Source organism: Tamandua tetradactyla, chromosome 16, assembly GCF_023851605.1.
Source record: "Tamandua tetradactyla isolate mTamTet1 chromosome 16, mTamTet1.pri, whole genome shotgun sequence".
Classification (NCBI taxonomy): Eukaryota; Metazoa; Chordata; class Mammalia; order Pilosa; family Myrmecophagidae; genus Tamandua; species Tamandua tetradactyla.
This window is the reverse complement of record NC_135342.1, coordinates 47018425-47030555: the sequence shown is the minus strand read 5'-3', so window position 1 is coordinate 47030555 and position 12131 is coordinate 47018425. Positions and strand designations below refer to the sequence as shown.

At 33.5% G+C, this 12131-nt stretch overlaps 1 protein-coding gene across 10 annotated transcripts in view; it reads right to left on the bottom strand.

Moving 5' to 3' along the window:
• CHD9 (chromodomain helicase DNA binding protein 9) overlaps positions 1-12131 on the bottom strand; it is a 298663-nt gene that overhangs the window by 142327 nt on the left and 144205 nt on the right. For 7 of the 10 annotated variants that reach the window (XM_077132437.1, XM_077132435.1, XM_077132440.1 and 4 more), the window contains exon 3: positions 2778-3109. In XM_077132437.1, coding sequence (XP_076988552.1) covers positions 2778-3109 — 332 coding nt within the window. Of the gene's footprint in view, positions 1-2777; positions 3110-3885; positions 4209-4248; positions 5044-12131 lie in introns of those variants that run through there. The other 3 variants (XM_077132442.1, XM_077132443.1, XM_077132444.1) reach the window with 3 other exon arrangements.

Here is a 12131-nt window from a genome sequence, read left to right as displayed (position 1 = left end):
TTTAAAAATTAAAAAAAAAGTTAATATGAGGATTCAATGTATAGCACTTAAAACAGTGCCTGGGACAAGATAAGCACTTATTAAATGCTAACTATTGATATTCTCAAATACAGTATGGCTGGTATACCTCAGTCTCTTTTGGGCCCCTTTTCCTCTGCTGTTTCCTAATGTTCTATATAGGTTCTTTTCTTAACCTACATCCTCACCACGGGTGATGTCATTCAGTTAAGAGGGTCTTAAAATATGGTCTATGGATCCTATGATATATGATAATCTCAGGGAATCCACAATATCAATATCTTTCCACAATAGTAAGAAGTTATTTGTCTTTCACTGTGATAACATTTGCAATGATGGCACAAAGCAGTGGTGGATAAGATTTATGGCATGTAAAACTTTTTCACACAAATCAAGGGAGTGGCACCAAACTGTAATAGCAGATAACTGTATTTTTCACTGCTAAACCCCTGCATAAAAAAAATAGAAGCCACCAGTTTCACTTAAGAATGGTGAGAAGAATGGGGAATTATTGCTTAATGGGTTCTGAATTTGTTTTGGGTGATGAAAGAGTTTTAGTATGGTGGTACTGGCAGCACAACATTGTGAATGTATTTAATACATTGAATTATAGACTTAAGCAGGAAAATTTTGTGTTATATACATGTGTACCACAATAAACATTTTTTAAAAAGAAAATGCTTATTGTCTTAAAATACTTCTAGTTAAAATAATGGAACTTAACTATTTAAATAACTGTTAATACAAAAATTTTTAAATAAAATTGATGACAGTAAGATAAACATTACAAAGTATAGTGACTCATTGGTGGGCACAGAAATGAATTATTTCAATGGGTCATTATCAGAAATCTGGATTGTGTATGAATTTCAATTATTCCATTTATGCCTTTTCCTCCAAATATGATGATAATCTTCGCCTCTGGTTGATAAAGATGATCAAGAAATTATTATTTTACTCCATCATCTTAAAACAAAATATTAGAAATCTTCAATTTTATTTACATTCCTACGATTTATAAGCCCCTCTATCAATTAGGCCTATAATCGTAGCAGCTTTTTCTTCCAGCAACTACTCAATCGCACTATGTATTTTTAAATACATAATCTCCAGTACAATTCTCACCTACTTTCTGTTTTGTAGAGAATGTCTCCTCTTAAAAGTTTCAAATTGATCAATGCCTATTTGTCCATTTATAACAAAAACGTAAAAATCACCAAATGAATCAAATAATCCACTGTGATATACTGCTATCCTTGACCATATTAATTCTCATTTTGCAAAAATCCACATCCCACTAACATAATTTAATTACTTCTAATTTTCCCTTATGTACATTGTTCTATTTTTTTTTTTAACCAAATTCACTTCTGGTATCCACCCTCCCAACTCCCATCTCCCATGTTCTGGGCAAAGTGATTCTCCCAAAATTTGAACCAAATAATAGTCACTGTAACTTTTAAGTTTCTTTACTAATTTTCTCGTTATATACATCACTTTTCAAACTGTTACCCTTCAAATCAAGTTTAACTTTTAACAAATTAAAATTGAAAACTTCAATTAAATTAATTTCCAATACAGCAATAAATTAAGTATCAGGTTCCCTAAATTGAAACTAGACAGAATTTTGGAAAAACAAGATTCATACCAAAAACATTCACAAAATAAGCAGAGCAAAAGTCTAATTTTAAATTTCATCAGCTGGTACAAATAAAATGCAAAATCAATAGACTATTTATTGATCTATTATAGCAAGAGAGTCCATGTTATTTAATGGTATCACCATCCAGTTAAATGATTCAGTTTGGTGGCTACATTTAAATATTAAGAATTCATTTGGTATACAAAATTGTGTTAGTTCTATCTACAAATGTATTAAAACTTCTTAAGCAAATAACATTTTCATATCATGGGAATTCTTTCTTTGTGTACTTTTTTGTGAAAAGGAGAAAACTCAGATTAAACACTATCTAAAATTCCAAACAGAGCCTGCAGAAATGACCAAATATTCCTGCAAAAAAAATTCTAAACTATTTTGCCTTAGGTTGCTATTTTTACCCTTGTATGAAACACATACATACAAAACACAAGTCCTATTATTTTTCATATTTTTAAAATATACTAAACAGTCACATAAACATACCTAGGATTAATGCACCCCCCCAGAGCCATTCTTTGTCCTTATAAATCTCTTGGAGCATTAATCCTCAACTGATCTCTTTATTATATTAAGTAAATCAGAAGAAATATATGAGAATAAATCAGTAAGAACCAGGAGTTGCTTATTGTTGATTTATATGACTTAGTTTTCCTATCATCCCACTTAGTCCAAAGTTGTAGGTTTATGAGAAAATATTGTATTTCTTGTTTCCAAGTACACAATGTAACACAAGTACAACTAAGAATTGCTTATAAGCAATTTTAATGCATGCTGTGAAAAGAAAGTGAATTTGGCACCAATATAGCAACAGAATTTATTTTCCTTTTTTCTATTTCCCATACTACAGCATTTTCTTATTTTCAATTCCTTTTACTAATATTAATGTACAAAAGCTATTTTCATGGAATAATGAATTTAAAGAGATTCTAGAATATTATCAATTCAGTAAAATAGGAAATATGATACATATGGTGTGTAAAAATTTAAAACTCCATCATGGGAGTAAATACATCATATTCAAATCAAAAGTATAAGGTTAGGCAGGATGCATTTTAACAAAAAATTCAAAGGAATTAAATTTAATTCTTAACCAACTTACCCAATTTTTGTCTTCTCTTTTAATTTGGAACAAGGTTTTGTTTTTCTGCTGTCTTTGTCCTTTGGCTTGGATTTCATCCTTCTACCCTTCTTTTCCTCTTTTCCTTCAACGGAAGCACTAGGAAAGTTTTCAGGGCTCATTACTCGTGGAATATTGCGTTCCCCACGCTCCTTTGCTTTTGCTATGGCCTCTGATATTATACGATTAGCCTTTTCTTGCTTGCTTTCTGATTCCACCTTTTTTCTCTGCTTCTTTTCAGACATGACCCTCACCTGGGTATTCTGCAACTTAGTATATGTCCCAGAACCATCACTCTTCTTGGAAGATGGAGGCTAGAGAAACCAAAATATTTTTTTTATAGAATATACCAGGGTATATCTAAGATAATTGACACGGATATCTGAAAGTTTTAAATTAAGCTTAAAAGGGGAAGTAAAATAAGCAAATACGTAAGTGCCAGAAATAACTTAAAATTAAGACTTTTTGCATTATCTAGAAATTAGTATAGGCACAAAATAAACAGCTCCCAACTGCTGCTTTTTAAAATGGAGGTTAAAAAAGGGTAATATTCACTGAGCTCCACAGCATTTTTGATCAGTTAACTGATTTAAATTTTATCTTATAAATATTCTGTACATTTGGAATAAAAATCTTTTCTTTCTTCTTCATTCCAAAACTATGAAAATTATTAATTTTGAAATAGCAATTTTCATTTAGTATGACTATTTCCTACAGTTTATTATTTATAGGAAAATACTGATTCTACTTTATAAGACACTAGAACCTGACATCACCTAAATTATTTTATATGCAATCTATGCAGCAACACAGCTAGTTAGTAAACAGTCATTCCATACTTGAAATTAGAGAAAGTTTTAGTTTTTCCATGAAAGAGTTAAACTGTTGATTCCCTCCCCCCACTTCTATAACACAATTATTTTGCTCAAGCAATTCTGGAAAAAAAAACAAGTTTTATAGTTTTACGTTAAAGTTATTAATATTTTAGCAATATCACAGAAAGCAGTTCAATAGCATTTTAAAAATAATTTTCTCTTCAAACACAAATTCATCCATATATACTCAGATCACAGTTTTGTTATGGTCTTACCCGTAAACATGCCTCTGACTATAGCAAAGGAAAAAAACACCAGGAATTTCCAAACACATTTTCATGCCGATTCCAGTTGGTATCCACTGGATACCTTTTCTATACCTGCCTCATCGAAGGTTTCATAGCAGTGCTTCAGCACTGGGAAAGGAAGGAGGGTTTAGAATTGCTCACTAAAATGCCACCTTAAGGCCTACAGGCTATAACAAATAACCAAGACTCGAGAAAACAGCAACAAGCTCAAGATGGCGATGCAGTACGACTCCCGCAGCAGCAGCCAGTAATAAGGAAGGTTATTCAATCCCATTAGCCTTTTAGCCCAAAGAACCCCTCCTCCTCCCACTCATTCAGGCTTTCACTTACCCTTCCTCTTGGCCTCTTCACTGAAGACATTTTTGGCGTCAGACAAAGGCTTGCCCTCTGCTTTTTCACCACCCCAGGCAGTGCTCAAGAAAAAAGCATTGAAAGAAGATTCCTAAATGGCCTATTTAGCAAGCTGCAACCAAGAGATGCATAACCCTCCACAAACACACATTGTGATTTATCAAGACATTTCTGCCTTGGCAAGTTTATATCCACTGTTCATCCTGTTCAGGTATGAAAAAGGCTGTAAACTCCTCCTGAAAAGCTGAGTTTCCTCAATAGCTGTAAGCAGATAGCCAGATTCCAACAAAGCACAGAAAGAAATGAATGCACAAAGCATCAAAATGCATCAGCATGAATATTAGAGATGTCGTTAAAAATACTGACTCCTTCTGCGGAAGTAGGCCAGCAGATGGTGCTACCAGTTATTATTCCATTAGACTCTGCAATTTAACCCCTAATGGACTGTTCTTCTCTCCATGTAACACATTAACTCTCACTTTGCCATTTCCAGCAGTAAAGTTTTAAAGCATGCATCAAAAGCTGATTTAAAGAAATTATCTAAAAATTAAAACTGTAGTTTTAAAACTTGGCTTTCTGTGGCTATCAATATTAAAAACAAAAAAATACTTTTCTCTATGATATTTAAAATATTCAAAACATAAAAATAGCTGAAGATGATCAAAGGGTAAAGAACAGGTCATGCAAATGAACATATGCCAAGCAACTTCTCTTTAAGAAATTAGAATAGGTCTCATGATTCTTCTAACAAAAAGCCAACAGTGTTTTTAAAATAGAGAAACAGAACTATTTTCATTTAAAATCTAAAAAGAAGCTTGAGATTTTGAAACTAACAAATGACAGCTATCTATAAATAATTACTAGTCAATTAAATTTTGTTCCTTATCTTAAACTGGTTGAATACACAAGTTTATTTTCCCATCATTAAAAAAACTCATAAAACCTTCCTGAGTTTTACTCCAATCCTATTTTAATTGAACTGCTGAGTTTTTTCAGGTAAAATTTTCAGTTTAATTTCTTGCTAAAAATAAATAAATAGCAAGTCCACCTGCATTTGATCACCAATACAATTTTCTTGCTATAATAAAATGTTTAGATTATTTGAGTAAGCAATATCCTTAACTACTTAAAACAAAATTTCACTCCTTCAGACTTAATTCTAAGTGTACAGCTTTCATTAATACCATTTTTTTCAGTTGGTCTTGGCTAGTCATCTAATATCTCTGCCAAAGAACATTGTTTTTTAATTGGTTTTCTCCTTTTATACACCAAAAGTTTTTAAACAGCAAAGTTTTGGTAAAAAGACAAATATATATATATATATATATACACCTTTTTTTTTTTAGCATGGGCAGGCACCGGGAATCAAACCCAGGTTTCAAGCATGGCAAGCGAGAACTCTGCCTACTGAGCTACTGTGGCCCACCCTAAAAAACAGACAAATTTAGATAGGAGAAGAGGAAATTAGAAGCAGAGGATCACTAAGGGCAAGAAAAGGATGTGACTGAGAGGATCTGAGCAGTCATCAGCGTAAAATTCATAGCAGCAACAGTAAGAGTTAATGCTTACTGAGTGCTTACCAAGTGTCAGGCACTATTCTAAGCATTTTACATGCAACTATACATTTAATGCTGATTGATAATAGAGTAATAGCAATGATAATGGAAAAAAGGGTTAGCAAATGAGACACTATTATAACAGCACTGAAAAATGATAGAAGGGAAAGAGAGCAACAATCATAAAGAGCAACAATTATAAAAATCATACCGATAATAATTATTTAAGAGTGCAAACATTTATTTATTGTGTAACACGTGCCAGGCACTATTCTTAATATTTTATATATATTAACTCAATTAATCTTCAAAACAACATTGTGAGCTTGTAAAGAAGGATTTTATAAAGCTTAACAGTAGCTAACTTTTCTTAGGTAAAGAAGGATTTTATAAAGCTTAACAGTAGCTAACTTTTCTTATGTAAAGAAGGATTTTATAAAACTTAACAGTAGCTAACTTTTCTTATGTAAAGAAGGATTTTATAAAACTTAGCAGTAGCTAACTTTTCTTGCCTAATTTTGCTATTTACATGTATTTTAGCTTCTGAATGATAGAAATATCTAGCAAAAGGATTTGTGTCATTTTATATTCACTACTATGCATTTGGTGTGAGTTAAGGATTGTAAAGGAAAGAGTTACGGGCCCCATCAGGCTAAGAAAAACAACTTGGGACCTTCCGGGGTGGTTATCTGCCTCTCCCAACCCCCATGACTCCTTGCACCAGAAATGCTTGTTGTGAAAATGATCGTTACCTGCTTCTTGCATGAAGCAGCACCTGTGACCCATGCTCGACCCCCACCCCCCCCCTCCTCCCCCTTAAAAAGCTTCCCCAAACCCAGGCTAGGGGCTCTCTGTTCCTGCCTGTTCAGTGAGCCCCACGCATGTGTGGTAAATAAACCCCTTGCGTGCTGCATGAGAGAACGTCTCTTGGAGTCTTCCTTTGCGTGGCAAAACTCTCGAATTCTTACAAGCTATGTCCTACTGTTAGTCTCATTTTATAGATGAGAATACTGAGGCCTAGATACTGAAGCTTAAGGGAACAGCCAATGAAGAAGAGCTAAAGAAGGAAAACAGAAAGAAACTGCAAGAATATAATCAGGAGAGAGTGGTGTCATGAAAGCAAAGAGAAGAAGTGTTAAAAGTGCTACAGTTGAAAGGAAAGTAAATATTTGAAGTAATGATCTCATAAATTGCTATTATAAAGTTATGAGAAAAAACTCATTCAACAGCAAATTATAATGTCAAAGTCTTATTCTGAGTTTTACCTTTCAATGTGTTTTCAGAGTTTTGAAAGAATTATTTCATTTCACTTTCTTCATAAACGTGAACTATCATGCTCACAAATTAAAAGGTTTATTTTCATTTTGATGCTTGAAGTAGTAACCAGGTGTCCGCTTTTATCTAACCGTAACATTGCTTTTCTTTTCAAGTGTCGCAATCTTGAATTTTATACTGATGAGGTAATAAATACATTTAAAAGTATTACCTTAATTTTAATCATCCAACAGCAGTCCAGGCAAATAATTCATGTTCACCAAAATGCTGGTTTCTTTTTTTTAAATAAAAAGTTATTTTCTGACGTACAGGAAATATGGAGGACAGAAGAACACACTAAAGGATACCATGGGAAGAAATCAGCAAACTCCAGAATCAGGGCAACTATAGAGGGCAAATGACTCTTAAACCAAGAAATTCAAAGGGGGGAAAAAGGTGGAAAACAGGTTAAAAGAAACTTAAAATTAACTGAATGCCAAAAAGAAGGGGAAAAAAAAAAAGACAACCAAATGCAATGTGTAGACCTTATTTGGACATTGAGTTGAACAAGCCAAATGCAAAAATACATTCTTAAACAATTGGTAAATTTGGACTCTGAATACGTGATTATGACAGAATTACAGTTACGTTTTTAGGTGTGAAGCTGATTTTGTGGTTGTTTTTAAAACAAAAATCTTTGTTTTTTAGATATACAAATTTGAAGTCTGTATAGATGAAAAGTGATATGATTGAGATATGCTTCAAAATAATCCACGGGGAGAGAGGAATGTTGGAGGGGAGTATAGATGAAGCAGTGGCCACAGAATGATGGCTGTTGCAGCTTGGTGAGGTATATTTGAAATTATTATAAAAAAATAAAGAATAATAAAAAAAACATATTCTTGGAAAAACAAGTAATTTAGCATAAGAAAACTGGGTGCATGTGGGAGAACAAATGGCAATAAGGACTGAAATGTAACTGGGGTTAGATTATCAAGAGTGTAATTGGTTGTGCAAAAATATCTAGATGTTATGCTGAAGGAATTATACAATCAATAAATGATTACATACAGAAAAGTAGTAGGATCAGATTTTTAGATTAAGAGTTGCTGAATAGTTTCAAGAAAATACCAAAATGCTTGATGAAAAATTTTTTATTTAGAAAAAGGCCATGCATATGAAAACAAGTAATATTTTGTCTATTTCACATTAACTTGTGCCATTTTTTCAATGCTATATTGCTCAAAGCTCATCTTTTTGCTTCCAAACAAGTCAAAAGTATATTTTTAAAACACAAAACCATAAACCTCACAACATTCAGTACTTACTGACAACATTAAATTATGTGTGAATTTGCCAGTCCATAAATTACCCATGATACTAAAAGCTATTTTCAGCATAATGTTGTAATAAGGCAACTGGGCTTTGAAGTTTCACCAGCCCTGGGTTCTAGTGCTACTTTCATCATTTAGTAGCTACATGACCTTGGACCTCTGCTTCCTCATCTGTAAAATGAAGACAATAATAGCAGAGCTGGACTTTGAACTCAGGACCTTTTGAATCCAAAGTCCATCCTCTCAACTGCTATACTTTGCTGCTGATAATTGTGCCTGAATAAGGAACACAGTGTATGGTGAAAAGAAAAGAAGGCAAAAATCATAGTTGCATATAGTTTGTCCAGTGGTCAAAACTAATAAAATTTAGAATTCTATTAATCTCTATGTACTATGCACAAAGATCGGCTATAAAGACTCAGTGTCATATTCAAGCAATATATTTGTCATGGTAGTATATAACCCAGGTTCTCACAAAAAATGAGGGTACTTGCTCATAAGTCATAATAATGACAAAATTCACTGTTTTAGAAACTCAGTTTTATTCCCAAGCATACAGCACAAGTACAAGGACAGTCCAATTAAAAATAAGATACCTAGAAACTATATTTTAAAAGATCACTCTGGCAACAATGAGGAAGATGAATTAAAGGAAAGTGAGGATGAATGTAGAGTTAGCAGGCCATTTTAATAATCCAGTAGAGAAATAACAACAATGTTAACTAGTACAAAATCAGTGAAGATGATGATGAAATTCCAGATTCAAGAGGCATTTGTTTAGGCAATAAAGTCAACCAATCTTGGTGACTGGATTTGAAGAGGTTGAGGAAGGAGGGTGGGCAGACTCAGATTTGAGGTATTCCTCAAACATGGAATACTAGATCGGGGCAGCCTTGATGGGGAAAAATGACTGATTTAATTATCGTTGTATCTAAAGAGGAGTTCAACATGATTTAGAGCTCAAAAGAAATCAGTACTGGAGAGGCAGATTTAAGAATTATAAATTGTTTTAAGTAGTGGCTAATACTAAAAGCATAGATGAGATCATTCTGGGAGAAGAGGCACAGTGAGCAGAAAAGAGGCCAAGAATGGAATTCAGTGAAACACTGGTAAAGAACTATAAGAAACAGATGAGTTGTATAGAAAATAAAGTGCAGTTGCCAGATAGGAAACTGAAGAGAGTGGGTTAAGGGAAAAGAGAGCTTCAAGAAAAGGGCCACTATGTAACAGGACACAGAGGTCAAGTACGATGAATACTGAAGTGTCCACTGATTTGTTAACTAGGCAGTTGCTATCAGACCTTGGTAACAATAGTTTTGTTTTGCTTGTTCATAAACTTTTAATTTTGAAATAATTTTAGACTTACAGAAAAATTGCAAAAATATTAAAGTTCCCATATATTCTTTACTCAGCTTCCCCTATGTTAATAATATACTATATAAACATAGTAAATAATCAAAAGAAAGTAACACTGATACAAAACTAATCACTAATCTATAAAGTTTTTGAATGTTCAGTTTTCCCACTAATGTCTTTTCTAGATTAGGGTAAAATTCAGAATCCCACATTGCTTTTAGTTCTATTATTTCCTCCTGTGAGAGTTCCTCAGTCTTCCTTTGTCTTTGAAGACCTTGAAAATTTGAAGAATACTGGTCAGTTACAGAATGTCCCTTGATGTAAATTGATCTTGACTAGATTAAGGTTATGCATTTTTGGCAAAAAAAAATATTTTAGAAGTGATGTTGTGTCCTCCTCAGCACATCATACCATATCATGATGTCAATATGTCTTATTACAGGTAATGTTAACCTTTATCACTTGATTAAAGAAGTGTATGCCAGGATTTTCCTCTGTAAAGTTACTATTTCTCCTTTTGTAATTAATAAGTATCTTATGGGGAGATATTTTGATACTATGCAAATATCCTGTTTCTCATATACTTTGCCCAGTAATTTTAGCATTTATTGATTGCTTTTGCGGTAGCAATTACTGTGGTGTTTGCTTAATGGCACTTTTCTATAATTGGAATTCTATGGTAAAGAACCCTCCCTCCCACTCATCCTCCCATTCTCTCTTTCTCTTTCCCTTTCTCCCTCCCTCCTGTCTTCCTTCCTTTATATTAGAATAGACAGACTCATAAACATTATTCTATGGAGTATAATCAAAACTATCATTATTTATTTCTTGCTCAAACTGTCCCATCTTTGGCCATTGGGAACTCCTTCAATATGTTGAGAACTTTCTTACTGGTACCAGAAGATAATCCAGGCTCATAGGAAAAATGATTCAAAGAAATGGGTGAGGTAGAATCCATACCACAGTAAGGTAAGAGGTAAAAGGGGAAGAATGATAGTAGACATGGTGTCAAATATTCTTCCTAAATCAATAAAGGAAAATGGTATGTACAGTATAAATACAGACTTGAGTATATTTATTGAAAAGCAGCAAATAGAATGTGTAAAAATATGAAAGAGAAAGATAGAAAGTTTTATAATTTGGTAGAAAATATAAACTTTCAATATAACAATTCAAAGTACCATATCACCAATAAAAAATCAAAGTTTAAGATAAAAAATATTTGAAAATTTCAAATTATTCTATATATATAAATATTGCTTTGGTAAATAATATGAGCTTTTCACAGTGTCCTTTCTAAGATGCTTATTGTTTAAAAAAACAGTAAATAAACATGCCTGAAGCATGTTGATTCACAAACCATTTTACTTCCCCAATGTTTTCACAATTTCTGGTGTATTTTCATATTTGATTTCACAATATTCCTAGGTGTAATAAAGAATCAATAGGTGGGGAACTTCCAGGTTCTCTCCAACATGTAAGGAGCTTGCAAATAGTTACTCCTGCTTTCAATCTAAGAAAAAAGCTGAAGAAATAGAAAAATAATGACTTTTCTACGAGCCATCAGAGAATTGAGGGCAGGACAGCCACCCTGAAAACTAGAGGTACAAGTGAATAAGAGAATACAGATTAGTTTATTGGAAGCAGAAGCCACTGGTGAGAGTAACTTCAATGAATTCCTGGAGGCTGAGAACAGACTTAGCTTGAGAGTTAAATGTCCTGAGGGCCCATCTAAGAGGGGATCCCAGACATTGGTGAATTTTACCTCAAGGAATCCCACTAGTTCGAGGTAAATAACAGAAAAATGTCCTTGTGGTCAGTCAGGAGGGGGAAAAACCATTTTGAAACACACTCAGGGCATCCTCCACAACTAAGATCTGCCCAGCAAGACAAAATATGTCACTAGAGCCTTATCTAATTTGGGGACAGAAGGGAAATTACCTAATTCTAGTGCTTCCTAGCCATCCTGTCTCATCTAAGAGAGGGGGGAGAAAGTGAGAAGCACTCTTGAAGGTCACAGAAGAGGGCTACCAGTCCGTTAAAAGACTAAGACCTAGTCATATAGAACCCTTCCCCTTCTACTCATCAGTGGAGCTTCTGTATAATACAGTGAATTATAGCTGATAGAATTGCAAGGCTCAGACTCTATATTCTAGAAAGAGTTTCTAGGGAAACCCAAAGATAACAGGGGAGACAAAGAATAAGGATGCTAGAAGAAATAGAAGCCTCTGGCAACCAAAGCTATAACAAACAATAAAACAGCCTAACTCCTAGCCAAATAAACATAAAACTTGATGCAAAAAGCTTATTTACCTCAGTTCCTTTTACTGAAACATCACGCCCAGCATTCAACAAAAAAATT